Source organism: Penicillium waksmanii, assembly GCF_028829765.1.
Source record: "Penicillium waksmanii strain IBT 27052 chromosome Unknown utg000010l:1.0-3698451.0:1.0-3701458.0, whole genome shotgun sequence".
Classification (NCBI taxonomy): Eukaryota; Fungi; Ascomycota; class Eurotiomycetes; order Eurotiales; family Aspergillaceae; genus Penicillium; species Penicillium waksmanii.
Window position 1 is genome coordinate 2554517 of NW_026643256.1, and position 27634 is coordinate 2582150.

Below are 27634 nucleotides of genomic sequence, written 5' to 3' on the forward strand. Positions count from 1 at the left end.
ATTTTCTAGTAGCTTGGAATGATTGTCTCTTGCAAATGGACATAAGTACATACAACTCATGTGTATGCAACTCCGTCTGTAAATCGGCGAGTCCGAAGCCTCACTTTCCGTAGGAGGAATGTGGTGTAGGGCAACATGACTCGTAGTACCTGCACTTCCAACCCCTCCCAACTGCACCTATCATGTCCCTCCAACCACGCAGATGTGATCGCGGTTTGTCTACTAGTTTTGACTTTCTACTATCTTGTCGATCCAGCTCGGCCGATCCTACACTTCGTTTGGCTATTGCGGAAGCCACATCGAGGGCGTTCGCTGCACTGAACTATCTCGCAACAGGACTGGGCTGCTGCATGCATTAGAGCATCTAGAAGGCTTTCATGGCTTACCCTCCGTCAAGGGTCACATCGTCTTGGCCGATCATTTCCACTATATCGATACTCTGGGCATCTCTGGGCGTGGTTGCTTGTCTGCGCCAAGCTCGCGCGGCATGGGTTCAACGTTAGTGCAGGGAGGATTGCGCCACGGACTCCGGCCGACCGATATTACTGCCTGGCAGTGCCTGTTATTCGACGACGGGTTCACATTATTCCCCGAGGCTCGTGCTATCCCCTGCTTTAGGCTGCTTGCCATGTATCCAATGCCAGAGTGCGCTGCTATGTCCAGATCTGCATCTAGTCCTTCTGGGGTCAAGTGGACTGGAGTGGGCTCATATCGAAGGTTCCAAGCGACTGCTTCACCAGTGGATAGAGCCCTCCAATTACCTTTGCCCACATCCATGAAACTCCCGGCTGGCGAAGGCTGCCGCGGGCGCGATGTGACCTCGATTGGAGGGGAAAGTCTGTGGCTAGCCATGTTGGGCAGGTGATTGGCTGCTCATGGAGATAACAGGCGATGATCGCCAGGGCCAACTCTCGATCCCCTCGACTTTGATATTGGAGTTCGATTTGACAACCATGATGGATTGGACTGCTCTTGGTCTTAGCGTGGTCCCTGATCACTTTCCATCTCCACTCCACATACTCCGTACAGTCTATCGCTTGGCTCTGGAGTCTCGCCCCACCTGAACCCTGAAGATGGCAGCGAATGGAGATCGTCAGGGCTCTACCGAATGGATATGAAGCTTCCTACATACTCGTGTTGGTCTTGGCCGGACTTCCCCGTTCTGGCACCAGTGTTTGGCAGTGTAGCTTGTCGTGACCAAGCCTCCGTTTCTCGTTTCTGTCGCATTCAAGGCGTCATCCCCGCCGTGCCTCCCTGAACGCTATCTGGTGCAGCAGCCTGGACTACCAACACTCACGAGATGCTGTCTCATCTTCTCTTTGGTCGCCCTCCTCCCCGTGCCCCTCTTGGCGGACTCCGTCGTGTTAATCTGGCTGGCCGATGGACTCCGCGTCGATCTTGAAGTTTGAGGTTTCGGGTCCCTGGAGTACTGGATCGGCACCGTGGGCTTCCCGGAAGAGCAAGTTCTCCTTCTCCTGGACCCTGAGATAGGTGCCACCCCGGGACCTGTTTGTCAAAAGAAGCTTGCAATGGCGAAACGTCTGCCATCCTATAAAGGAGGCCTGACCTCCAGCCCATTTGAATAGATCCATCATCCAATCCTCTCAACATCCTTCGGTCACTCTCCATTCTTTTTAGAGTATCGTTCTTTTTTTATATCCATTCACTATGGTTGTCTTCAGCAAAGTCACCGCCGTTCTGGCCGGTATTGCCTCCGTCTCCTCGGCTGTGCCGATGGGTGGAAAGAGCAAGTTCACTGTTAACCAGTCGGTTCGCCCTGTCACCAAGACCCGGACTATCAACTTGCCCGGCATGTACGCCAATGCCCTCTCCAAGTACGGCGCCTCCATCCCCTCGGGTGTTAAGGCTGCTGCTGAGAGCGGCTCCGCTACCACTACCCCCGAGGCCAATGATGTCGAGTATCTGACCCCCGTCAACGTCGGTGGTACAACCCTGAACCTGGACTTCGACACTGGTTCGGCCGATCTGTAAGTTTACAGTACACTGGTTGATTAGATCTCAATGGCAGAAACTAATCTTTTTTATATAGTTGGGTCTTCTCCGGAGAGTTGCCCGCCTCTGAGCAGACTGGCCACTCCATCTACAAGCCCAGCAACGGTACCAAGCTGTCCGGCGCCTCCTGGTCCATCTCCTATGGTGACCAGAGCTCTGCAAGCGGTGATGTCTACAAGGACACCGTCGTTGTTGGTGGCGTCAAGGCCTCTGGTCAGGCCGTTGAGGCTGCTAAGCAGATCAGCCAGCAGTTCGTGCAGGACAAGAACAACGATGGTCTGCTTGGCTTGGCTTTCAGCTCCATCAACACTGTTAAGCCCCAGTCCCAGAAGACCTTCTTCGACACTGTCAAGAGCCAGCTTGACAAGCCTCTGTTCGCTGTCACCCTGAAGCACAACAAGCCCGGCTCTTATGATTTCGGTTACATCGACAAGTCCAAGTACACCGGCGAGCTTGCCTACACTGATGTCGACAGCTCCCAGGGCTTCTGGATGTTCACTGCCGACAGCTACAAGGTTGGCAGCCAGTCCGGTGGTTCTATCAAGGGCATTGCTGGTAAGTGAAATCCTTTCTCAATTAGACTTAACAAGTGTTCCAAAGCTCACGAAAATCCCTAGACACTGGTACCACCCTCCTGATGCTCCCCGACGATGTTGTCTCCGCCTACTACAAGCAGGTTGACGGTGCCAAGGAGGACCAGTCCGCCGGTGGTTACACCTTCGCCTGCTCTTCCAAGCTCCCCGACTTCACTGTCACCATTGGCGGCTATGACGCCGTTGTCTCCGGTGATCTGATCAACTTCTCCCCCGTCACTGACGGCAGCTCCACCTGCTTCGGCGGTATTCAGAGCAACTCCGGTCTCGGCTTCTCCATCTTCGGTGACATCTTCCTGAAGAGCCAGTACACTGTGTTCGACTCCAACGGACCTCGCCTCGGCTTCGCTGCCCAGGCATAAGCCTAATCCGTGAAATCCAAATCAAACTGTTAATGAGCCTGAGTACTTTTCCCCCCTTCCGCTTGCTGGGTGTGTGTGTGGAAAATGAAACCATTCGTTTTTGTTCTTTGTCGGCTGGCTGGCTAGCAGGCTAGCTTTGTTCGGAGGATGTTGAGATGAGATGATCTATGTGACAATTGGTGACCTTGCGCCTAAGTCTTGACGCGGCTTGGCTTGTACATGGTGTCTACTATAAATTTGAATGCGTGCAGCACATAATATAAACTACGCATTTGACTGAGATTGATCTTCGGTAGACTGCCTTCTTCAAGAGTTATAAATGGATAACCACTAGTACTAATAGTACCTATACTACTACTACTAGTATTCTACCTTGTTTGTACCTTCCCTTGGTAGCACCTTCCACAACTCCCAATTTCCACTTTTCTTTGCCTGCCTTGCACCTTCCTCCTTCCATTGTTTCCTGTTGACTGTTTACTTATAAATCGCGATCTCCCCCCAAGGAAGGCTTAACTTCCTTCTCATCCCTCTGTCTCTCATGAACACATCTTCTCCGTCAACCTTTCACTAAGACATGATCCTTTTGTATTTTACCTATTCACAATCGAAACGATATACATGGACTCTACTCAGACCGGTTTACTTAGAGACCACGGACTCCACATGTCTATATGAAGATGCAGGAGTACGGGCTTTTTTGCAGCAACAACTCGGACAACATGCTTGCTTTGCAAGAATCGTGATCGGACACAGTCTATACACTTTCCTTATTATAGTGACCCGTCAGTCTATTATCTCACCTTGAGAGAATCCACCTCCTGCTGCTAGAGCGCTGTCTCTAATGACTTGTAAATCATTCTACCACCACCTTTCCTGGCATAGCAAAGGATGTGTACTGACTTCTATCACAGGAAGAAACTCAAGGGCTCAAGGGGGGCAGAACTCACTATGACCCCTGCTCCAACCCAGCGATTAATTAGAGCCAAATTCGCCGGCGTACTCTACTCGGGACGGCTTTTTAAAGAAGGTCGAAATGGCAGCCTCCCTGCACATCGAGAGACTGAGATGACATGCTGGAATGGTATTCTGTCCGTTTCACCTTGTTCCTTTGCCGACTTGTGAAAAGTTCACTGTGACAACTTGAAAGCAGTCGATTATTTTGGCGGAGCAGATTGCGTTATGACCCAAAGAGCACAATTCCCGACATCGCAACAGGTGATGGCGCAGCCTCCCCTCGATCTATAACCCATGTACCCATTCATGGGCATCCAGCAACACTCAGCAATTCTCCAACCAGCGTCTTGGGATCATCCTCTGGCGATCACCCCTCCAATGGCATGCCCCGGAGTGGGATTGGTCCTTATTCTAACAAAATCTTCTTATGATTCCTTGATTTTGAGTTTTGGACAGCCCCTACCATACCTTAATCTTCACCTTGACCTTCTATTGCTCTGGCGTTTTGCTTTGGACGTTCTGCACGTCTTGTCCGTCTCCTCTGGAGTTCGGAAAATTCCATGTTCTACGTTCTACACTGGCATTTGTGTTTGCCGATTTGAATTGTTGAGAGAGAGATACCAGTGCCTGGGCAGCATCTGGACATGCCTTTTTTTGGAGGGACCTTTCTCTGGCCCCCCTATATGTCATCGCCTTCCTCGTCTTCCTCGCCTTCATTTTCTCGTGACGATTTTCCCCGGATGGGGTTCTTTAGAGTGTAATTTCAATGCGACAAGTGTACTCGAAATGAATCAAGGCCTTCTAGAGAAAGTGATCTTTTCCTTGCTAAATAGTAGTAGGCGTAAGAAAAAAAGAGTGGAGAACGAACGCCAAGTGGACCAGAGTGGCGGATCATCTCGACCTTCAACCCCAGGAGAGACTCCAGACTCTTCAAGTTCTCTCCTTGACTTGACTTGTTCTCACCTACCGATCTCCCCCGCTTCCTGATCAGGTCTCATCCCTGACCGCGTTGTATTCTACCGCTATATATTCTTCGTTCTCCCTCACCCCTTCGCCGACCGGTAACCCGATTCCCGACTGCGCTTTTATTCGCCTCCCTTTCGCACCGCATCTGGTCCTGCACGCGCGGCCTCCCTTCGAGAATGGCCGTCTAGCAGACTAGCTACCGATACTATATTCTGCGTTGAACATCGAGAGGCGATCCGGCGGAAATTGTTGGACTGCATGATCTGCAGTGGCCGAGTCGAGCCTAGAAACCGCCTGAATCGACTCGACCATGGGAGATGAGGCACCCCGTGTGACTCCCCGCCAGATTTGGGCGAACCCGACCACCACGTCGACCAAGACATATGCGTCCGGCTGTACTCCAATTCTTCTACCCAGCGATGGTATGTGCGCGCATTACTTTCGCCTGAACTCGCTCCCCTGTTGGACTTGGACTCAATACTAATTCTGCTGCCTTTGCGACACCCCGCCACAGGCATTCTACACGTTAACAATTCCTATACTGTGACCCTCGATAAAAACGCCGTCTACGAACCTGTTTGTACAGGCCAACCCGAGGATTATACTCATGTCTCTGCCGTCCTTGATACCCGCGATCCATTCTATTCCTCAGTCACACCACAACTCTATGCCATCGGATGCGCAACGGTCGTCAGTTACGTCCTGGTTATAATACTTCTCATCACACCGCGAACATTCTACGTTGGAGGACCTGGGGGTGGCGCGAATTTCCTCGGACGCCATGGGATGATCAGCGGCTCGTATAGTGGAAATTCCTCAGTCGTCGGAGTCGGAGGTCGCCCCTGGCTGCAAAAGGTGGCCGCGATTCTCGTTGCTATATCCTTGACGATTGCCACAGTTGATTCTTTCCGAGTCGCGGAGCGCCAATATGACTATGGATATTCCGACGCGGAGGCACTTTCTGAAGAGGTGATCGATGGGTTGGAGATTCGGATCGTTCGCGTCATCTCGAGTACATTCTTGTGGTTGGCGCAAGTCCAAACCTTGATTCGACTGTTCCCACGACATAAGGAGAAAGTCATGATCAAGTGGGCTGGGTTTGCGCTGATCGTCTTGGATACCACATTTAGCATTTTGGAGAACTTTTGGTTCAGGAATACCTCGACACATCCGAGATTATACGAAGATGCGATTCCCGCACTCAGCTATCTGTTCGAACTGGCTCTCAACCTACTATATGCCGCATGGGTGATCTTTTACTCGATCTCGAAACATCGTTTCGCATTCTTTCACCCGAAGATGCGCAATATCGCCTTGGTTGCGCTCTTGTCTTACTGCGCGATTTTGATACCGGTCGTCTTTTTTGTTCTGGATATCGCACGGCCGGAGATCGCCGGATGGGGTACCTACATCAGATGGGTTGGATCTGCTGCCGCGAGTGTGGTAGTCTGGGAGTGGGTGGAACGCATAGAAGCACTCGAACGAGACGAGACGAAAGACGGAATTCTCGGAAGAGAAGTTTTCGATGGTGATGAAATGCTCGAAGTCACTCCTTCGGAAGAGGTTGATTGGCCACGCTATACGGGGCATGGCGACAAAGGAGGCGGGCATGGTGCATCGTCCGGATGGGGTGGAGTGATGGGTCTGGGCCATCGTCCTCTTCGAACTCGAGTGGGAATCCCTCGTGGTAATCGCAATCGCAACATGGGAGGATTGTTGCCGAACACGAACAATGCCACTTTCCCGCAGAACAGCACCCGTCCTACTCCACCACCGGCTGCTGTGACCCCAGTCAGCCGGGCTGATACTACTAGTGCGGCAAGCACAGTATATAATGTTCGATACCATCCGGTTTCTAGTCCTACACCACCAGTGACGATGCCGCATATGGTGGAAGAAGAGGAAATGGAGGAAGCAAAGGAACCCGAGATCGAAGACAGACAAGATCATAATGGAACCGATCAAACCCCACCCCAAGCAGAGGCCAGAGAACAGTCCCCTCAGATTGTCCAGGACCCCCGCTGGCGAGCTATTCTCAATCCTTTCAGGCGGAGACGTGCATCCCTCCCACGGGAAGTTGCTTCCGCACAAGCCGGTGGAGAGCCTGTGGGCCAAGACGAATCTGAGTTATATGACGATGATGAGCCTGATGGGCAGGAACCAGACACGCAACCCAATTCGCAGGCCAAAGTGAAACCCCTTTTCTCTCGCAAGGGACTTTTGGGCTCGGGACAAGCCTCGGATACGCCACTGTCGGTTACTGTCATCCCTGCTCGTCGAAGGGGACAACATCATACATGGTCTCCACAAAATCGACTGCTTGACTCAAGCAGCGCACATCAATCGAGAGCTAGCCAAGTTAGCCAAACCAGTCACGAACCCCGATCTACCCGTCCGGATCTTCCCGTGAGAGTGATCCCCTCCCAGCCACAGGCTTCCGCCCCCTGGAGCGATGCGGATCTTGAAAATGGGGATGGGGACTACACTCTACGATATGACCCTGAAGCAGCGGCGCTGATCGATGAAGATGTGGGCTCTCAACCCGAAGAACATACCGTCATCGCCGACCAAGCCAGCTGGACCGAGACAACAGTTTCAGAGGATAGAGACGACGCTCTTTCCGAACATGGTGGCTCTGGCTCACACCAGCCGACTCGTAGGCACGAGTCTCCTTGATTCTGTGAACTTTTGTTGTACCTGTTCCGTTGCGGGGCGATTGCATGCATGTGCGCAGGCGTATTAGGGCTGTTTGGTTGCGATGCGACTTCGGCCTTTGACCGACATTTCATGGCGTTTTTATTTGGGTGATTTATTTGAATATATGGATTTGGGTTAAGGATTTAGGACATGGTTCGATGGATATGGATCCGAACTATGTAAAAAGAAGATACCCTAGGACTATACATATAATACTACATACTTGTTAATATCAACCACTTACTACTAGTACTTTCCTGCTGATCATATACAATCTTGGCTTGTCAGCAGGAATTCCCCAGTTTCGTACCGAGTTCTCTCTCGCAGTGTCATTTCGTGCCTGACAGCCTCCACACTCCCTTGCGTCATCCGACGATGGTCAGCTCATGCACATGGAAACCTCGGAAAGAGAAAACGTGCCCAGCACACTTGGATTATCCTTGGGTCAAAGTTATGAATTACATTGGGGCGAGCGCTGACTGGTCCAAGTGGATCGTTTGCGCGATCGGGAACTTTTTGCTCCGAACGAGCCTACCCCATATTCCTCCTCCCTTTCACTTCCACAGGTTCCCCCCATCCCCCCATGCCTTGACAGACCAGATGTCGCATGTCGCATCATGGCGGCCGTCAATCAAAATATGTTTGGTGCCAGTATCACCACCGATCGGCCCGGTGGTGGCTTGTTAATGAGGCTGCCACTGAATCTGATCGTGCAAATCGTCTCGCATGTCAGCTCTCCCCTCATAGGTCGCGTCAACCAAAACTGAACTGACATGATATATTATATAGGTCGACGATACTGGCGATCTTGCCCGGCTATGCCGCACATGTCGCGTTCTCAACTACATGGCCCTGCCACAGCTTTATCGCAGCCTGACCCTCAATTCCTACGGTAAAATCCGTTATCGCAATGAACAACCAGAAGGAATCGGAAGCGCCAGTCCCTTCACGATGGGTCTGAATGCAATCATCACCCGACCATATGCGACGCTCGTTCGATCGATAACACTCCGGGGAGACTGGAAGGAAAGAGAACTGGAGGAGCATTCCCAGGTTGGCCGCGTGCCCGACTCGTCGATGTTGCTGAACATCGCGGTGCGGGCGGCAGTAGATCGCATGACCAACCTCGAGAGCTTCCACTGGGAACTCAATACCAAAATGCTGGACACTGTATATCATGGACTTACGCAGCTTCCTCGACTCACGACATTAACGATCCGCTTCCCCTCTACTCGCCACCCTCAACCCACATTCGTGCTTCCGGGCATGCCGCATTTGCGATCTCTCAAAATCACTGATATCGACCCGCTCTGCTACCCCGATGACATAGCGACAATGCTCCTCAAGAGCAAAAAGCTACGCGAACTCAAGCTCCATTGGTCTCCTCGTATGCGCATCGCGCAAGAGCCCAGCGTGTCCCTGCACGAATATTTCCGCAAATGCATCGCAGCAAAACACCCCATACCCGTCAAGAAGCTTTCCTTCCAGAATATGTATGCTTTCCACACCGAGGAATTCAATGTCGCATTTGATCCGACCACTGTCGAGGATGTCACCTTCCTGAGCGGCACGGATAATACAGGCTTCGTCAACACATTTATCGAGAATAGTTGGCCAACGATGATGCCCCATAAAAAACTGCAGATCAAATCCATTCGTGTGGATGCGGTCTCCAAGCGCAACTCGGAATTCCTGGGCAATTTCAGAGGACTCGAGCGACTATACTTCGTGAACGTGACTGCAGATTCAAGCGACTACCTCAATTCTCCTCGCCCGGGATTCGGGCCTGCCTCATCAGCACTCACACCCCCAGTGCATGAAATTCCAAATGGCGTCATGGGAAATTCGCCCGCCGCAGCATCGCCGGCTAGTCAGCTGAACCTGGCCACCAGCGTTCGTGATAGCTATCTATCCCACATTACCACAAACCACGGCGCCAGTCTACGCCATTTACTTCTGTGTTCCAAATGGCCTCTTTCAACAGCCATGATTGCAAGACTTGTCCACTCCTGTCCGAACTTGGAGCAACTCGCTCTCGCCACGGAATTTTCAAGTATGGAGTCACTGGGGATGCTGGTACCCTTCCTTCGCAAACTGGTAGCCCTTCGCTTGTTGATACCCGCGGGCTCCGCATCACCGCAAGGCGGTATGAATGGCACTGCCCCGAATTCAGCCACATCCCATACACTCAGTGGCGATAGCGCCGCAAAATTCCCAAAGCTTGCCAAAAGTCTTACATTCTCAGAACAACAGCAACCGCATAAATTTACCAAAGAGATCGAGCGGGAGCTCGAAAACGCCCGTAGCCTGGCAGACATCGTTGATCTGGACGATGACATGCTCATGGAGATGATGAGCTATGATCTGGCTGACAAGAATGTCTATGGAAATGTCAAGGTCGTCGGTATGGGATGGAAGTCATTCGAGCTACGCGATTTCTATAAGGCGCCCTTACCGGTTTACGATGATTCTGAATCCCAGTCGCCCGACCCTACCTCCGACCAGCACGAAGCAACGTCAGAAGAAAGTGGTGGTCACGATACCAACGGACAATCCGGCGCCGACACAACTTCCACCCCTGCCACAAATATCCCTGCGTCAACATTAGGCAAGCGTAATCGGGATGATGACGACGAAAGCGAAAGCAGAAGCCGGATGTCCCTTTATCATACTACTACCCGCGAATCATCCGAGAGCACTCACCCCGGTTTCGTAAAGACGGGTTGCTTTCCTCCCGTCCTAACAAATGACGGACAAGTTAGCCGGCGACGCATGAGACGAGTTGGATGGGAGGTGTTACAACACTGGGAGATTTGGGCACTGGACGCGCAAGAAATTTGAGTCTCTTGCTTTCCGCCCAAAACTAGAATGTTTTACATATTACAGCGACATACCTGGGAGTTTTGTGGGATAGTTGGTGTTGGTTGGTCTTTCGGAGATATTTTTCTTCATTTAAGTGGGATTGTGCGTCTCTAATAAAGCAGGGAAATAGGTTATATAGGTGTTGGGTCGTGGCTTCTTTTTCCCTGTCTCTCTCCCTCTCTCTCTCTCTCTCTCTCTCTCTCTCTGGGTCATCGTGGAGGCCGCGGTGCTCGGCTCGGCTAGGTCTACACAATAAGTACATACAATGATCAAGACAAGAACATCTTCTCTTCTACAAGTGCCCTTTGACAACCAATTATTGGTCCATTGAGATTGTGGAAACGTTTCAACCCCTAATTTGATTAGATTCTTGTGGAAAATTTGTGGAGACTGCCATCTTACAAAAAGGACTAGCAATGCCATGGCAGCTTACGATGTGAGTTGTTGATTTGTGTTCAAATCCATGAATAGTTTTACAAACTTCTCCCTGGGAGGTGACACTTTGGTCTATCATACTACCTTAGTTCAGTCTTCAGAATACAGTCCTTCCTTTCTATCAAGATTCTTCACACGACGATTCCAATGTTATTTTTGGTGGCCGGGAATGAATTCACCCGCTCAGCCCTAGAATAGTTACCATCCCCACAATCTCTTGGGAAGGCAATCCTGCAATTGATTCTCCTCCAAAACCTTGAATGCAGATCGGAGAAAGACAGCCTGAGATCTTCGTCATCACTGCTATAAAAAATCTCTCGTGTGGGTCGTTGAAAGAACCCCCTACGGTCTGAGCCACTCGGATATTCTCGAGCCGCCTCGTTCAAGCCCACCGATCATCGTAAGTATACGGACCATTCTGCTGGTTTTGGTTAGATTATCTCGAAAATCCGGGCGAACCAAGCAATGGGGTCTTCAGACTTCGGTAAACATAAGATCTAGAATGGTATTTGTGGATAATCTGCAGCTGCCTCGTGTCTCGATCAAGTCTAATGTGCTCCGCACTCCCTAGCGGGAGTACTTCGGTCATTTATCTGGATCTCCCGTCTCTTGGCCTTTGCTAACACAGCTTGAAATGTGGGCTAAATGCCTTGATATTGTTTTCTCATGCTAGTTTGCCTGGAGTGGCGCGAATTGCCGCGTCATGACCGTGACGAAGATATCCTGGGTAGACAAGGATATGGGATACTACATAAGACGAACAGAGTCATGGAACATCTGCAACACAATTTCATCAACTCACCTGCCCGGCCCTGTGGGTTAAGCTCAGCATACAATGCATTTCTCCACGTTCTTACTGCCGATTGCAGCCCCCCTGGCTGCAGCGGTCCCAACTTCCAGCGCATCGACGAGCAAGCCTACCGTCGCTCTTGACTATACCACTCTCCAGGCCGCCGCTGGAAACAGTACCTTGGGATACTACAAATACCAGAACATTCGATTTGCCGAGGCCCCGACTGGCAAATTGCGCTTCGCAAAGCCTCAGTGGCCTTCGACCGAAATGGACATCAACAATGGCACAACATACGCCACTGCCGATGTTGACTGCTCGTCCGAGGAGGACTGCCTCTACATGGATGTGTGGGCACCAGCCAATGCAAAGGACAAGAAGTTACCCGTGATGGTTTGGACATATGGTGGTGGCTTTACCGGTGGCTCCAAATCAGAGAACACACCGGAAGGTCTTTTCGACCTGTCGAAGGAATTCATCTTCGTCTCTTTCAACTATCGTCTTGGAATTACTGGAATCGCGAACTCGGTGACTGCTACTCACCAGGGCGCCACTGATAATGTCGCTCTATACGACGTCGAACATGCTTTCAAGTGGGTTCAGAAGTACATTAGCAACTTCGGCGGTAACCCGGACGATGTCACTTCTTTCGGCTTTTCCGCTGGTGGAAGTATGCCTCTTTTCATGATGACTCGCTATGGAGGCCACAATGAGCAGCTCTTCCATAAAGCCTACGTGACTTCCCCCGGCTTCGTTCCCGGTGCCGGGCATCACCAGGGCGAAGTTTTCTGGCAGAACGTTTCCACGGCCGTCGGATGCAATGGTGGTGATCTGGCTTGCATGCGCAGTGTTTCCTTCACCAACTTGACCGATGCCGCGACCGATGTCTACGATGATTACGGCTACCAATTCCAGCCCCGTGTCGACGGCGACTTTGTGGCTGATACCTACGAGTCGCAGCTTTACCAGGGTCGTTTCAACTGGACTGGTCCACTGGTCATTACACACGAGCAGCACGAGAACAACGGCTCGCCCACTTCTGGCGTTAACACCACCGCAGATGTGGAGAGTGAACTTCGCGCCTTCTTCCCCAGTATCACTGATGATGTCGTCAAGGAGATCATGGATCTATACCCTGCTTCTGATTACTCGAGTCCCGGGTACAGATTCGCGGATATGAGACAATCCTTCGACCTTACTGCTCACGACTATGCCGTGACCCGCGCTCTTAACAACAACACATGGAATGCGATGGTTGCCCTCGGGCAGGCTACTCACGGTACTGATCAGAGTTACTACTGTAAGAAGCCATTCACGTCATGCAATCTTTTGATTTGAATTTAGGCTAATATCTCGCGGGAACAGGGTATAGCACCTACTCTCTTTCAAGCTCCAGCTCCAGCTCCGGCGCTGCTGCTGCCGGGGCCGGAGTCGCTATCAGCGGTAGCTCCTCCGTGAGCTCTGTGGTTGCTGTATGTTATCCCAATCCTGAAACTTTCGCTCATCTCTGGACTCATGCTAACGACGATCATCTATACAGCGCAAAATGCAGAAATACCTCCTCTCCTTTGTCTTGACTGGAAACCCGAACAAGAAGTGGGCCAGCGACAAGACCTACTGGCCGAAGTATGGTAGCAATGCTACTGAGCTGGTCTTCAACACTACTATGTATACCCAAGAAGATGACCTCGCTAATGCGAAGAGTCTCTACTGGAATGAGGCTTTGTGGTACTAGAGTGAGGGAATCGATATTCATATCCGACTCTTTTTTTTATCCCTATGTGTTTTGCTGAAGCTCGGCAGAGCATTCAATAATATGGTCTATGGAAATTGACTCTTTTTCATGTATATTTATCTCTAGTAGTACCTTCATATGGTGGATGTCTTCCAAGGTCCGAGTCAGTACTGGTATTAACCATGGAATACTATCATGACCATTTAACTCATGATATTGCGATTTTGTCTTGACTATTAAGTATCGGGATCTCTGGCATAAGATGTCCCGTCTTGTCCCTCTACTAGTAATAACTAATCACATACCATGATCTAGACATTGGAGCATGCCAATTGTTGCTGACTGGCCCACCTTTTTCAACAACCAGTTAAATTCGCACGAAGGGGTCGGCGGCCCGTTTACCCGCCGCGGGGTTCAGCATTTCGAGGAGTATTGTGCTTTTTGATGTGCTAATTACGTGGCCGGTAATTTGCACAGGACCCATGAAGGAGATGTGTAAATTTTTCAACAACATAAATATGGGATTTTGTTCTCAGCCAAAACCAAGTTCCAACGGTTACCAGAACTCCAGCCATAATGTCTTCAACTAGTACTACTACCACCAGTACACTCAATAAGTCTTCGTTCAGGTGAGGCTTCTGGGCTTGTCTTACATCTACTAGTGCAGGTACTTACCATTTATCAGCCTCACAGGCCCATACGGGGACTGGCGAGATGACCTTCAGTCGCAAGGATACGCCGTGATCAAGAACGCGATTGACCCTGAAAAGGCGCAATATTACCAACAAAAGGCGTTAGATTGGCTACAATCCTTCGGCACTCCACTCGACCTTCAAGACCGCTCCACCTGGACAACAGAAAACCTACCCATACAAAGCAAAGTGAACACCTTCAAGCATTACTCGGTGGTCCATGAGAAGTTCATGTGGGAGGCTCGCATGGAGCCTAAGATCTTGGACGCCTTTTCTAAGATCTGGGGTACCGATGAATTACTAGTATCGTTCGATGCCTTGAATGTGACTTTACCCAATAGGGAGGATAAGTCTGCCCTCAAGCCCTGGCCCCATGTGGATCAGTCGCCCCTGCGTCGAGGTCTGCACTGCGTTCAGGGAATTATCAACCTGAGCCATGCCGGTCCGGAGGATGGATCGCTCATTGTGCTTCCGAGATCGAATACCGTGATGGAAAACTTCCTTGACACGGAAACAGAAGCAGATACGTGGGAGAAAAGGGATATTCGCTTCATCAGTGAGGATGAAATGGCTTGGTTTGAGTCTCGCGGTATGAAGCCCATCAAAGTACTTGCCGAGCCTGGTGACTTGATTGTCTGGGACTCACGCACAGTGCACTGGGGTGGTGAGCCCACGGCCGATAGCGACACTATTAGAACGGTTATTTACGCGTCATATTCACCGGCGAAGTTGGCTACTCGAGAGACCCTTGAGCGGAAGAGAGAGGCATTTGATTCATTCCTGGCAACCACTCACTGGGCACATGATAATGTTGTCATTCGTGAGAGAGAAGCTTGTTTCGACGATGGGAGCGTGGATCCTCGCAATAGATCCAAGCCTCTTGAGGAGCCTGAGTATTCCGATCGCTTGCTCCAATTGGCGGGTCTCAAATCTTACTGAGAGTCTGGGCAAGGCAGAGGTGTTGACCAGTCTGGTAATGCAGAAGTAGGACAAGTTCTAACTATTTGATGGAATACAGCTTAGTTTCTTATGTGAAATTTGAGATTGAATAAAGTTGACGAAAATGAAGGGAACTCGGCATTACTGTACTATGCAGAAGATGATTAATAAGGCGTTACTTGTACTAGAATGTACTAGTAACTAATATATTACTCGTAGTAATACTAACAATCTCCGCCAAACAAGTTGCCCCACCTTTTCCCCAGATCCGATCCTCCCTTCCCTTTAAGAATCCTTGCAGCCAGATGGACTTCCCTCGAAAACGCGCCGCGATTGCATGTACCTTCTGCAGGCATCGGTAAGCAAGAATCCATAAGCTGGTCTTGCGAGCCTAGACCTAGCCCATTGACTCTTTTTAGAAAAAGAAAATGTGACGGCGAGAAGCCCGCTTGTGGGTTTTGCGCCAATGCAGGCGCTCAGTGCGAATACCAAGAGAATACGAGCGAAAGGTAATTCAAAGTTAAGTTGAAAGATAGCAACAACCGCTGACAATATGCGGAGGTCTGAGAGTGATATATCAGCAGAACTCTTGCTTCGTTTAGATCGGTTGGAGAGTCTTGTCCAGAAGCAGACTGCAGTGATCACTACGCTATCCGATCGCGTGTTATCGGATTATTCCAATCGGGATACGGTGAATTTTTCGCTTGCTAGTCCTTCCGTGGTATTCTCACAGACACGAAGACAAAGCCTTCAATCTATACCCGGTTCTCTTCACGCCGATGGCCCTGTGTTGATGACCCCCGGTATCGGGCAAGCATACATGGAAAACGATCCAATTCTTATTCCATTAGGTCACCAAACACCAACTGGAAATCTTTTAGGACTTGATCCAATTAGAAAACTTATTGGTCACTATTCGCAAGATTTCTTTTTGTTGCTCGAGTCTGAGCGCAAGATACCCTTTCTCACACCGCGAACTGCAATGTCTACGATTATTGAGCGGCTGAATCTAGATATACCCGCAACGAATTTGATTATTTCAAATTTCTTTACGCATGTACACTCTCAGTTTCCTATTCTGGAAAAGGAGCCATTTTTACAGTTGCTCGAGCAGTTCTTAGCTAATGACCAGATCGGTGAGATTGGTGCTGCCCTATGTCTCACAGTGTTAGCACTGGGGGAGACGTTCTCAAGACATAACGATTTGTTTGATATGGAATCATCTTTGACCGGAATCGGCGCAGAATATTTTGCCCATGCATATCAAATTTTGATGGCCGGGCAAACCACACTCTTTTCAAGAGATCAGACTGTCCCGCTGACATTCTTCTATGCGTCCTTATACTTTCGATACAGCGGAAGACCACTTCAAGCATGGCGATTGATACATACAGCCTCTACCGTTGTCCAACTGACTTACTCATAGTAGATATCCAGTCCTTCCGTTTTGTATAGGATTATGTGCTAATGGTTTCAGTCTGAATGAGAAGAGTGTTCCCTCGAATAAGCATGCGTTACTGAACCGAATTGCTTGGGGCTGTTATGTTCTTGAATGGTGAGCATAATTTCGGTATCAATGCATCAATAGCTAAATATCGGAAACATCACAGCGACGATCTCGCGGAGTTTCACTTCCCTCGCAGTGGAATCGAAGTTCTTGTCGATAGATTATCATTCCCCGAATTTACAGATCCAAATGAGCGAAATAACCTCATGTTTCTCGCCATGTGCTCTATCCGGAAACTTTTAAATCGCATCCATAACACAATGTACTCCGCCGAGACACTCAATCCAGACAAATCATCCTACCGAGGAAACTTCACCAATGGGTCTCGACTAAGCTACGAGCCTTCAATCGCATCGCTTGAGGGAGTCAATATCGAGCTAAGTCGGCAACTCCAAGCGTGGTTCGACTCTCTGCCCGAATCCATCAAGCCAGATCTCCAAAGCCCGACTTCGCGAGATCTTCAAGACACTCAACTACGTACAAGATATCATGCGGCAAAACATATCATTTCTCGTCCATGTCTTGTCTTCGCGGCAGTTTCTCGTAAAGATCATTTATCGGAATATGTCAAGGCAAATTGCGAGACCTGTGTAGACAGTTGTCGAAAGCTGCTACACGCATCAGTCCCACTTCTTGGGCGAAGAACACATTCAACTTGGCTGAGACTACAGGCGTAAGTTTTCCATCCCGCCTATAAAACGGCATACACTTCAATACTAATAATCATTATTATAGCCTTCTGGCTGCTGTCTTCGTGGTTTCAATGGCAAAAACAACACCATCACTCACCTCACTCGTGCCGGATTTTGACGAGCTAATTGGCATGGTTATAGAAATGACAGAGCCCTGGGCACGTCATCATGAAGCTGCAGACGCTACATTGAGCATTTTTAAGACCATTCGGCAGAAGCTGCGGCTCTCTGTGGCAACTTTATTATAAGAATGATATAAAAAAATTGTTGATTCCGGCTGATATTGTTTCTGCGTTGGAAGTGAGGATTATATAAATAGCCTATAGTGGTCATATTCAAGTTCATAATAATATCACCCTTCGTAGGGCAGATATGCCTTGGATAGTTTCTCGCGGACCCACTAGAGGGCGGATTAGTTTCCGTGCGCCACATCCAATATTTTTATCATGAAGAACTCACATCGCCAGCCTTGAAAGGCTCTCTACACGGTGGATTCTCCTTTGATGTGTGGTTTTCTAGAACAGACACAGTGGCGTCGTAGTCGACTCCGAAGAAAAAAGGGATTGAGTAGCGTTCTTCGCCCGAGAGATTTGCTACTCGATGAATCGTAGATTTGAACTTCTTATTTGTCCTAGTATAATTCCGTGTCAGAATGATTCGTTTTAAAAGTGTGATATGTTGAACTTACCAAGTCGATAAACAGTCGGCAATATTCACAACTAATGTACCTGGAATAGGTGGCGCTAGAATCCACTCGCCGTTGTGATTCAAGACTTGCAACCCAGGAACCGCATCCTGAGAAAGTATAGTGAAGCACTCGAAGTCCTTAGATTTTTCCTTTCGTCAGTAACGAAGTTGATAGGAGCGGAAGGAAATTCTCACTGTATGGGCCCCAAGCCCTTCACGTGGGTCTCCCACTGGCTGAGCAGGATAATGCATCATTCTAGAGATGACGCCAGGATTGCTAATCTTTGAGTCGAAATAATCTTCCGGAACTTCTAGCGCAAGTGCAAAAATCCGAACCATTCTCCGGCAGAGCTCAAGAACTGTGGCACAATATTGAATGTAGGTTGCGGAGAAACCAGGGATGGTCTCACCATGAGGCCATTGGTTGTCGCCATATAGCTCATAAGTATCAAGAGGCAACTGATCATTCTCGGATTTTCGAAAATCAAGCGCGTTTTCATAGCCGATCACGAAGGCCTCGGAAAGGACACCAGCTGCTTCTTCCTCTGGGATGGGGTTATCATCTGTGCCTGTGGTCCGTTCAGCACCGATAGGACTATACCCGCGGTATTTCTGCAAACAAACGAGATTTTGAGTTTTCTCCCCTCTTGTATATCACTTATTTTCATTGGAGTAGATTAACCTTTGAGTTTCCGATATAGACCTTCATCTTCTCCTTACTTGGAAGACTGAAGAATCTCTCTGCTACATCATGGATTTCGCTGATCAAGTGCTCGGGTATGCCGTGGTTCTGTTATCAAACCATTCATTTTAGAGCCAAAGATGCGATGTTTATCAAACAAGGTAACCCACATACCTTGATATAAAAGAAACCAACACGGGTACATGCATCGTAGACTGCTCGAGCAAGTTCTTGGCGTTTCTCGACATCTGGGCTATCTATGTTCGATAAGTCGATGATGGGGATGTGGTCGCAGTTCGATGCTTTGTCTTCATCCACTAGGTTTATGTCCATAATTATTCACGGAGTGTTGGAGGCAAAGAAGTTATGTTCTTGCAAGGTGATCTGGAATGGGGGCCGGAGTGATGCGGGGTGATAAACTCCTCACTCCTCTTCTCTCTCGTAGACCGCCCACCTCAGTGGCTTCGATAGGGAGTTATCTCTTGAACTAGGGCCATGAACAATGTCACGTTACACGGCTTGAAATACTTTTGACCAAGGCAAGGCATTCGAGGTGCTGGGTTCTTTCCCAAAGTGCTAGTACCAGCTGGGTAGACCTATCGCCCCCACAACGTGCTAACAAAAATATTATTCACTTCCATTATACCAAGCCATCAAGCCCCGATTTAGAAAAATAAAAGACAGTAAAAGTCTAAAGAGGAGATAACCAACTTGGAACTAGATAAGATGTAGTAAGGGCGGAGCGGTGAGATTAGCACTCTTGCTTTGAGCTGATTGGAGCGCATTTGTTTCTGCTTGGAGTCCGACCCAGCGCTTGGCAATAGACGTCAGCCCTGCAGGAGTAGGTACAGCCTCAGTCAAGACAGATCATCGTAGCGAAATATTTTGAGAACTATTGCGAGCCTCTTTAGCTGAATATGCAATCGTCCGGCGTATACAGAAGAGCCCTCAAGATGTATTTTCTGCGTAGATTTGTGTTCTTTCACCTTCAATCAAACTGTCTCTTCAAGGGTTCTCACAAAAGCATGCAAATTTAGAGTTATGGGGGCCATTTTAGCATTGCTTCTTAATCCAGGATCTGATCTACAATACCGCACCATGATTCGCCATATGAAGTTCCAAGCACCCCGCCGTGTCTCGGCCAAGAGGTGAGCAACGAAGGCAGATGTCATATTCATAGCAGGTTTGCATAAAAACGCCATTGCCACTGCCAATATAGTAGCAAAAGGATGTCAGCCTGGCGGTACGCCTAATAGTCCGTGGCCCCGACTTGATAAATGAGTATGAGTTGAAAAAATATAAAAGGATCTTAGATTCCTCGAGATATCATCATTGGGAATATACAACTCAAAAGCATCAAGCCCGCTCCTCTTTGATATACAGTCCATTCCTAAATACCCTACCTTTTTCTTTATTTTTATTTGATGCATTTGACCATGTTACTTCGATACTGCATTGCATTGCTGCTAGGCTCATTAGCCTACGCCTGCGTTCCCCGGGACATTGACAACACCAACGGTCCGTTTACTATTGGCAATGACGGCCCAGCACCTGCAGCGACTCTTGGCTTTGCCATCAACCATATTGGTCTTGTAACAAAGAACCTCACTGGGATGAAACATTTCTACGGAGACATTATGGGGATGCGACTTCTCTTCGATGCCCACGTGACGCCCGAGTTCACCGTGACCTATATGGGGTTCGCTCAAGGCGGACGAAACGGCACTGGATACCAGACCGGAGCAGAACTTCTACGCGACAAGAACAACCTGGCCGGCCTCATTGAGCTCGTACAATTCAACGTGTCGGATGATAATCCACAGGCGTCGACCCAACGCACCAACACCTTTGGTCATGTCGGACTCATTGTGCCAGACATTAAAAAGGCGGAAAAATATTTCGAAGAGAAGGGGGCTACGATCATTAAGAAAACGGGGGTTCCTATTACGGCGCATACGGGCCGGATGCAGAACGCATTTGGGATTGGTGAGTTTGCGGGTGAGCATTTTGCGGCTAAGGAGGCTCTTGTCAAGGCGCAGAGTATTATTGGGTTTGAGACATTTTTGGTTCTGGAAGACCCTGATGGGAACTTGGTGGAGATTCAGCAGCAAGACGCTTAAGCGGTTAAGTAGGTGGAGTTTGTGGATTGAGATTTTGCGGGCGAACTAGGTAGCGGATGACGCACATTATATGAAACTGGAGACATCGTGCCAAGGATTGAGGGGGTCACTAGTTAATGTGACAGGCGTCTCCGGTATGGTAGAGGTAGATAAATGAATCAATTGAAGATTTGGATACGAATATAGAGTACAGATTGCTTGATAAAGAGGATGGGGGCGAGAGTAGCGGAGTACTCTTATGGCGTAGAGGTGGATCGTCAGGAGGCGATAGGCGAAAGAAAGTAAGCCTTGAGAAAAGGGGCATTGGAGTCCAGACAGAGTGTGGCACTAGACCCTGAAGCCAAAACCAACAGAAAAAAGAAAAAAGAAAAAAAAAGGCCAGATAAAAACCTGAAACCGAAACGGAGGGCCCACGCGTCGACGTGTACCAATTTGGCTGTGGACCAATCATATCCCACCAAATGGGGTCACCGCCCCACGCCGATCTTTCGTTTGCCCCTAAATTCAGCATGACCCCCTTCAATGGCATTTTTCCCATCTACAATCTACACTCTTCACTTACTCACCTCAGTCACTCTTTTACGAGCTATCACGACTCTTCGCCATGGCCAACAACAAGGATGAACGCAAGCTTGAGAACGGTGCTCCTGCTTCCAAGAGCGATGGCATCCACCCCGCCTTCTACATTGCGTGCGTTCTCTTGCTCACCCCTGGCCCAAGCAATTGCCAATAGTTCCCAAGTTGCTAACCTACTCCTCCCAGTCTGTGGATTGCCCTGAGTTCCAGCGTCATTCTGTTCAACAAATGGGTCCTGCACAGTGCCAAGTTCAGTAAGTTGAGAATCCTCTCCCTGGAGCCCTTCACTAGGGCCAGTTGCAACAAATCCTGTGTGAACATGACAACTAACCCGAATTTCCTCTTTAGACTTCCGTGAGTCCACCGAAAATCAGATCACCAATTGACGATACAACTCCCCTCGAATTGAATACCCAATTCTAACACCCTCTATAGCCCTGTTCTTGACCACCTGGCACATGGCCTTCGCGACCCTGATGACCCAGATCCTGGCTCGCTGCACCACCATTCTTGACTCTCGCCACAAGGTCCCGATGAACCCTGCCACCTACACGTGAGTCCCCTCTCAATAAGCTTTGTGGCTGCCATACAGGTGCATGTAATGTAGCTCAGCCGCTAATCGCTGGATCCAGTCGTGCCATTGTCCCCATCGGTATCATGTTCTCTCTGAGTCTGATCTGTGGTAACCTGGCCTACCTCTACCTGAGTGTCTCCTTCATCCAGATGCTCAAGGCCACCAACGCCGTCGTTACCCTGTTCGCCACCTGGGCCTTTGGAATTGCTCCCGCCAACTTCAAGACCCTTGGCAACGTCGGTATCATCGTCGTCGGTGTTGTTATCGCCTCCTTCGGTGAGATCCAGTTTGACATGATTGGTTTCCTCATCCAGGTCGGTGGTATCATCTTCGAGGCTCTTCGCCTGGTCATGGTCCAGCGTCTGCTGAGCTCCGCTGAGTTCAAGATGGACCCTCTTGTCTCCCTGTACTACTACGCTCCCGCCTGCGCCGTCACCAACGGTGTCATCGCTCTTTTCTCCGACGTCCCCCGCATGACTATGAACGACATTTACGGCCTCGGTATCATGACTCTTATCGCCAACGCTCTCGTTGCTTTCCTGCTCAACGCTTCCGTCGTTCTCCTGGTAAGAAACATTCCCCTTCACTAGCAACCAACTGATTCCCAAGACAAAAAATCGCTAACTCCTCCACAGATTGGCAAGACCTCCGCTGTTGTCCTCACCATGGCCGGTATCCTGAAGGATATCCTCCTGGTCTGCGCCTCCATGATGATCTTCCGTGACCCCGTCACCCCCCAGCAGTTCTTCGGTTACTCCATCGCCCTGGCTGGTCTCGTCTACTACAAGCTCGGTGCTGAGAAGATCAACTCTCTCACCACTGATGTTCGCCTGCAAGTTGGCGAGTACCGCCGCGCCAACCCTGCCAAGGCTAAGGGTATCATGGCCGGTGCTACTCTGTCCATCATCCTGCTTGTCCTGTACACTGGCGCTCCCTCCTCCGCCAAGGTCACCAACTAAGGAAGCTTCGACAAGCCAAGCTGTGACCAACGGCCTGGCCTCCACTGAACTTGCACGGAAAAGCTTCAGTGTGCCACGGTGCAGCTTCGATATTATACCATCTATTTCTTTTTGACTGTTTTGATAGAAGAGTGTGCTTTTGTTTTGCTTGGCGGAAAGAATGCATGTAAATTTGGCTGGTTAATAGATCACGGGTCATTGGACATTTAAGGCGAAGGCAATTTCTTGCAGGCTGTGTTTCTATCTGGATTTCTGATGATTGGGTTTTCATCCGCCTGGCAGCCTTGGTATAACCAATTGACACCACATTAAGAGAAATAATACTGTGATGAAACTTCAAGTGACCACCCCACACTAAGCGCACAAAATCACCCCCGACGGCCTTCATAAGGATATCGTTTGAAGAGAAAATCAGCCAACGCATAAAAAACCGCCCCGACAGCAAATGTACCCGCAAAAACCGAAAAGGCAACCAAATACTCCGGGGCATCTTCAGCCGGAAACAAAGCACTCCCATATAATTGCGCCAGGGCCGCGAGACCATTCATCATAGCCAACATGATAGCTCGAACATCCCTATCAACCGACGCCAACGCCGTCGTCGAAAAGGAAAGGCCCAATGCATTCCCAGTCCAAATAGTCATATTGATAAAGCAAAGGAAAACATACCTCGCCTTATAATTCTGAATACCCGCCGTGAGAGCAAAAAATACCATACCCACCAATAAATTCGCTACCAGAAATTTACCCCGGAGATGAGGCTTTTGGTCAGCGAAATAACAAACCGGTAGAGCGACCCCCAGCGATACGAGGTATATGGGCGCAGTCATGTACTGTGCTGCCGTTGAATCGTACCCCATACCATCGACCAGAGTCGGATAAAAGTATGAGATAGCCAAGGCTCCGAGAATCGACATATACGCCGGAACGAGAAGCCAGGTGCGCCAGTCGCAGGATGCTTTTAGAAAAGCGCTAAGAATGGATTGACCCGAGTCCTCGACGTATTCGGCTCCGCCATCTTGGACCATCCGTTTCTGCGCCAGGTCTTGCTCTTCTGTTGTCAAGCCGCGACTGGCGTGTGGGTAATCAAGCAACGTCCAATGAACGATTAGGCTGATTCCTGCTGTTGCGACGCCCTCGACGATGAAAAGCCACCGCCACCCTCGTATACCGTGTACACCGTCTAAAGTTGATGTGATTGCGCCGGCAACGACACTTCCAAATGCCCCGGAGAGAATCCCGGCTGTGAGGAATATGATGAATCTCTTGGATCTGGGATATGGTTAGCCGATTGAACTCGCTATCGCTGGTTTCATAGTGACTTACTGCTCTCCTTTCCGGTACCAGGTAGAAATGAGGAAGATGACTGCGGGCTGTTATGGAATGGAGTGAGCAATTGCTACCTCATTCGACTTCGAATTCGACTTCAATGAGCATCGGGGGGTGATCTTACGCTGAAACCAGCCTCAAATATTCCCAGAAAGAATCGTAGGGCAATCAGCTGGCTCTGATTCTGCACAATACCTATCAAAGCTGCCATGGAACCCCATCCAAAGGTAATAACAGGAATAAAAATAGATGGACGGGTGCGTGCCAAAATCATACTGTGGATGAGGAACTCGGTTATTATTCATGCTGAAGGACTCGGAGAAAATGTTGGAAGTCCATACTTAGAAGGCACCGCACCTATGGTATATCCTATCACCCATATGACAACCGCAATGTAATATTGATCCGAGCTCAGGTTGAGGTCATCTTCCATTCCCGCAATTTTGGCAAGGCCGATATTGGATCGATCCTAAGTAAGATCAATCAGTAAGGGAGTGCTTCTCAGTATGATATTATTTTCCACCACGTACAACGTATGAGAATAGGTAAAGAACAAAGGCTGAAGGCATTAGATACATATCAATCTTTCGAACGAGCCGTTTTTCGGCGGCAGGGTCGATATCGATGGCGTGTTCATCGTGAGAGGCCTCTACTTTGAGATCATTGATAACTTGCGACATGGTGAGATGCTCCTTTGAGAAAATTGCATTGAGGGGGGCGGCCTTGGAGGGTAAGAAAATTCCCCATTTATTTATCGCTTTTCTCTCCGGATTAGCGGAGTATGTGGCATGCAGTCAGTCCTACTAGTAGAGAATATCAATCTGGGGAAATGCGGAGAAAGACAACTCCCGACAAATTGATAGTCTTGGCTGTTGCTGGGTATCTATTTTCAAGCAAATGAGTGATGAATCTTTGATTTCAATGACTAAAGACATAACAACGCAATATTGTAAGTATTCTCTTTTACTTCATATTTTCAATTATCTTTTTCTTTCCATTGCAGAGGGCGATGAGACGTATTGTTGGCCCCACGACCACTAGCTATGTAGCCGGCATGTTCCCGAGCGGGGAAGTGCTGGATGAGACTTTCAAAATTGACTAGGCTCGACACGAGTGCTGCAGGAAGTTTCTGAGGCCAATCAATCATATCATTTACCGTTTATCCGCAATCATCGGAGAGTGCAGCGAAACGTACTAGCTGTGTGGGGGTCTCCCACCGGCTACGCCCCGAAGCTCTGGCTCAGCTATTTAAGGACACTATCATCCTCCGCGCGAATTTGTTTCTCAAACCCATGGACGGGACTTTCTTCTGCTCTTCAGTTGCTTTTGCCCCATAGAAACTTGCGCAATATGGCTCACAGGTGATATCATAGCCCCCACTCCACCGAAAATGAGCGCCATTGCTAAGTTTGAAATTCCAATACAGGGAACAATTCGCTATTTACCCAGACCTCAAAGATAAAGTCGCTTTGGTCGTAGGAGCAGGCCAATCCGGCGACCCAACATCGAAATACTGGGGTAACGGGGCTGCCATCGCGAAAGTTCTCAGCGCATCAGGCGCAAGAGTAATCGCCTGTGATTTGAACCTAGAAGCAGCACAGCGCACCGCATCACACATCAAGGAAAATGGGCATTACTGCGAAGCCGTGCAAGCCGATGCGACCTCTCAAACTGATATTCGAAGACTCGTCACCGAGGTAGCATCCAAGTATGGCCGCATCGACATCCTCGTGAATAACGTCGGCGGAACAAAAACAGGAGACCCAGCCACGATGCCAGAGGAAGCATGGGATGCGCAGATTCAGCTGAATCTGAAATCAGTGTTCCTAAGCTGCAATGCTGTTCTACCCATTATGGAAAAACAGGGCAGCGGCGCTGTGATCAATAATGCTTCTATTGCAGGCATGAGATATCTCGGCAAACCCCAAGTCGCATATGCATCGGCTAAGGCAGCCGTTATCCATTTTTCCAAAGTGACTGGTATAATGTACGCTTCAAAGGGAATTCGGGTTAATTCAATTGCTCCGGGGATGGTTTATACGCCGTTGTTGGAAATGCTAGGCAATAGCAAATCGGCAGAGGATCGCGAGATACACAAGAAAATCACAGATCATAATATTCCTCAAGGAAGCATGGGAGATGCTTTTGATGTGGCTAATTGTGTGGCGTTTCTTGCGAGCCATTCTGCTCGTTATATTATTGGTCAGAATCTGGCTATTGATGGGGGGGTTGACTGAATCTACTGGAACTGGGTGGTCTTCTACATCACGTTCTTCGCGTTTGTAATCGTGTTATTGAGTATACCTGAGTGCTCTGACTCTTTTCATAGAAGACGTTAAATTCAAGAATCGGACACAAATCGTTGATGGCATGAAAGTGGAGAAAGGAACCCAGATTCCCCAAAAACAAATACAGTACTAAATATCTCTGAGATAATATTCGACCTCTTTTTAAGCAACGAAAGCCATTAAACCAAAGAATACTGCACCCATGATGTTGTTATTTGAATCAGAGTGGCTGACTGCGGCGTTGGACGTTGTGGCAGCAGCATTGGCATTGGAGGCAGTTGAGCCACCCGAAGAGGACGCAGTTCCAGTCACGATGCTGCTACCACTTGAGCCAGTTCCTGTAGCCATGGTTGCGGAGGTGGTGGAGTTTCCCGAGCCAGAAGTGGTCATAGCAGTGTACTCAGTGGTAGTGAATGAGCAGGACCGAACAAGGTCATTTGCATCTAGTTATGGTTAATTGGCGTTGTCGGCAATGTATCATGCCAGAAAGCATACATACCATTGTCTCTTCCGTCCTTGCTGTACTTTGAGATACAGGTATCACATTCAGGTAGGCTCTTTGCTGCTCGAGAGTCCTTGCAGATACAGTTCAGCTCGGCGGTATCATCGTCGTTGGTCTTCTTGTCACAGGATGAGGTCAAGCTGACGACGGGGGCGCAGACGTCCTGGCACTGGGATGGAAGATCGTTGGCATCTACATCTCCAGCCACCACATAGGATGTGAAAGCAAAGATATAGAGCAAAGATGAAGTGCGCATGGTGAAGTAGAGAAGATCAAAATCTTGGACACGAGATAATCCAGCGGTTGTATTGTAGAAATCAAGTTCTCATAGAATAGAAAATGTATTTTTCTGTCTGTTAGACGTTCAAGTTGGGTGAAGGGGTCTTTATAAATTCAAAACCAGGTCCCTTTCGGAATACTCCGCCTTTGACACATCCCTGCATTTGTCGGCACACTATCAATTCCCGACTCCCGCACTGGTAGTAGAGATGATCGTCCCAGGCAACTGCACTCACACTCCACAAGTTATGCATTTATAAATAGCAGAGTTTCAGATGCCTGTACAGGGCCCAGTTTGAATATTGGAAACTAGTAATTTACACCTAGTAATGCTGGATAGAAGACATGGGCTCAAGACTGGCGCAAATGCGTGCATAACCCAATGACGTCATTTATTGAAG

General features: G+C 49.1%; 13 protein-coding genes across 13 annotated transcripts; 9 read left to right on the top strand and 4 right to left on the bottom strand.

The window, feature by feature from the left end:
- Window positions 1-426: 426 nt before the first annotated feature.
- On the bottom strand, window positions 427-852 carry N7481_012903 (uncharacterized protein; the record flags this gene model as incomplete). The annotated part of the gene is made up of 1 exon (XM_057272122.1): window positions 427-852. The coding sequence occupies one exon, from the start codon at window positions 850-852 to the stop codon at window positions 427-429; it is 426 nt and encodes a 141-aa protein (XP_057116310.1).
- Window positions 853-1668: 816 nt separating this feature from the next.
- On the top strand, window positions 1669-2968 carry N7481_012904 (pepsin-like aspartic protease; the record flags this gene model as incomplete). Its single annotated transcript, XM_057272123.1, has 3 exons — window positions 1669-1988; window positions 2051-2568; window positions 2631-2968. The coding sequence occupies 3 exons, from the start codon at window positions 1669-1671 to the stop codon at window positions 2966-2968; spliced, it is 1176 nt and encodes a 391-aa protein (XP_057116311.1).
- Window positions 2969-5198: 2230 nt separating this feature from the next.
- Window positions 5199-7564, top strand: N7481_012905 (PalH/RIM21 family protein; the record flags this gene model as incomplete). The annotated part of the gene is made up of 2 exons (XM_057272124.1): window positions 5199-5310; window positions 5403-7564. The coding sequence occupies 2 exons, from the start codon at window positions 5199-5201 to the stop codon at window positions 7562-7564; spliced, it is 2274 nt and encodes a 757-aa protein (XP_057116312.1).
- A 638-nt stretch (window positions 7565-8202) lies between these two features.
- N7481_012906 (uncharacterized protein) lies at window positions 8203-10426 on the top strand (the record flags this gene model as incomplete). The annotated part of the gene is made up of 2 exons (XM_057272125.1): window positions 8203-8313; window positions 8375-10426. The coding sequence occupies 2 exons, from the start codon at window positions 8203-8205 to the stop codon at window positions 10424-10426; spliced, it is 2163 nt and encodes a 720-aa protein (XP_057116313.1).
- Window positions 10427-11717: 1291 nt separating this feature from the next.
- Window positions 11718-13407, top strand: N7481_012907 (uncharacterized protein; the record flags this gene model as incomplete). Its single annotated transcript, XM_057272126.1, has 3 exons — window positions 11718-12972; window positions 13038-13144; window positions 13213-13407. The coding sequence occupies 3 exons, from the start codon at window positions 11718-11720 to the stop codon at window positions 13405-13407; spliced, it is 1557 nt and encodes a 518-aa protein (XP_057116314.1).
- Window positions 13408-13983: 576 nt separating this feature from the next.
- On the top strand, window positions 13984-15038 carry N7481_012908 (phytanoyl-CoA dioxygenase family protein; the record flags this gene model as incomplete). Its single annotated transcript, XM_057272127.1, has 2 exons — window positions 13984-14036; window positions 14093-15038. 2 exons carry the CDS (start codon window positions 13984-13986, stop codon window positions 15036-15038), a joined length of 999 nt encoding a protein of 332 aa, XP_057116315.1.
- A 553-nt stretch (window positions 15039-15591) lies between these two features.
- On the top strand, window positions 15592-17485 carry N7481_012909 (fungal specific transcription factor domain-containing protein; the record flags this gene model as incomplete). Its single annotated transcript, XM_057272128.1, has 4 exons — window positions 15592-16463; window positions 16516-16593; window positions 16649-17218; window positions 17281-17485. 4 exons carry the CDS (start codon window positions 15592-15594, stop codon window positions 17483-17485), a joined length of 1725 nt encoding a protein of 574 aa, XP_057116316.1.
- A 104-nt stretch (window positions 17486-17589) lies between these two features.
- Window positions 17590-18939, bottom strand: N7481_012910 (isopenicillin N synthase family dioxygenase; the record flags this gene model as incomplete). The annotated part of the gene is made up of 6 exons (XM_057272129.1): window positions 17590-17637; window positions 17697-17868; window positions 17926-18074; window positions 18120-18536; window positions 18607-18714; window positions 18781-18939. The coding sequence occupies 6 exons, from the start codon at window positions 18937-18939 to the stop codon at window positions 17590-17592; spliced, it is 1053 nt and encodes a 350-aa protein (XP_057116317.1).
- Window positions 18940-20042: 1103 nt separating this feature from the next.
- On the top strand, window positions 20043-20726 carry N7481_012911 (VOC family protein; the record flags this gene model as incomplete). Its single annotated transcript, XM_057272130.1, has 1 exon — window positions 20043-20726. One exon carries the CDS (start codon window positions 20043-20045, stop codon window positions 20724-20726), a length of 684 nt encoding a protein of 227 aa, XP_057116318.1.
- Window positions 20727-21330: 604 nt separating this feature from the next.
- On the top strand, window positions 21331-22835 carry N7481_012912 (sugar phosphate/phosphate translocator; the record flags this gene model as incomplete). Its single annotated transcript, XM_057272131.1, has 6 exons — window positions 21331-21416; window positions 21489-21556; window positions 21651-21656; window positions 21738-21855; window positions 21935-22442; window positions 22512-22835. 6 exons carry the CDS (start codon window positions 21331-21333, stop codon window positions 22833-22835), a joined length of 1110 nt encoding a protein of 369 aa, XP_057116319.1.
- Window positions 22836-23203: 368 nt separating this feature from the next.
- On the bottom strand, window positions 23204-24844 carry N7481_012913 (MFS transporter; the record flags this gene model as incomplete). The annotated part of the gene is made up of 5 exons (XM_057272132.1): window positions 23204-24107; window positions 24162-24208; window positions 24289-24439; window positions 24506-24633; window positions 24695-24844. 5 exons carry the CDS (start codon window positions 24842-24844, stop codon window positions 23204-23206), a joined length of 1380 nt encoding a protein of 459 aa, XP_057116320.1.
- A 670-nt stretch (window positions 24845-25514) lies between these two features.
- N7481_012914 (SDR family NAD(P)-dependent oxidoreductase) lies at window positions 25515-26401 on the top strand (the record flags this gene model as incomplete). The annotated part of the gene is made up of 2 exons (XM_057272133.1): window positions 25515-25525; window positions 25591-26401. The coding sequence occupies 2 exons, from the start codon at window positions 25515-25517 to the stop codon at window positions 26399-26401; spliced, it is 822 nt and encodes a 273-aa protein (XP_057116321.1).
- Window positions 26402-26614: 213 nt separating this feature from the next.
- N7481_012915 (uncharacterized protein) lies at window positions 26615-27210 on the bottom strand (the record flags this gene model as incomplete). The annotated part of the gene is made up of 2 exons (XM_057272134.1): window positions 26615-26895; window positions 26952-27210. 2 exons carry the CDS (start codon window positions 27208-27210, stop codon window positions 26615-26617), a joined length of 540 nt encoding a protein of 179 aa, XP_057116322.1.
- Window positions 27211-27634: the final 424 nt, after the last annotated feature.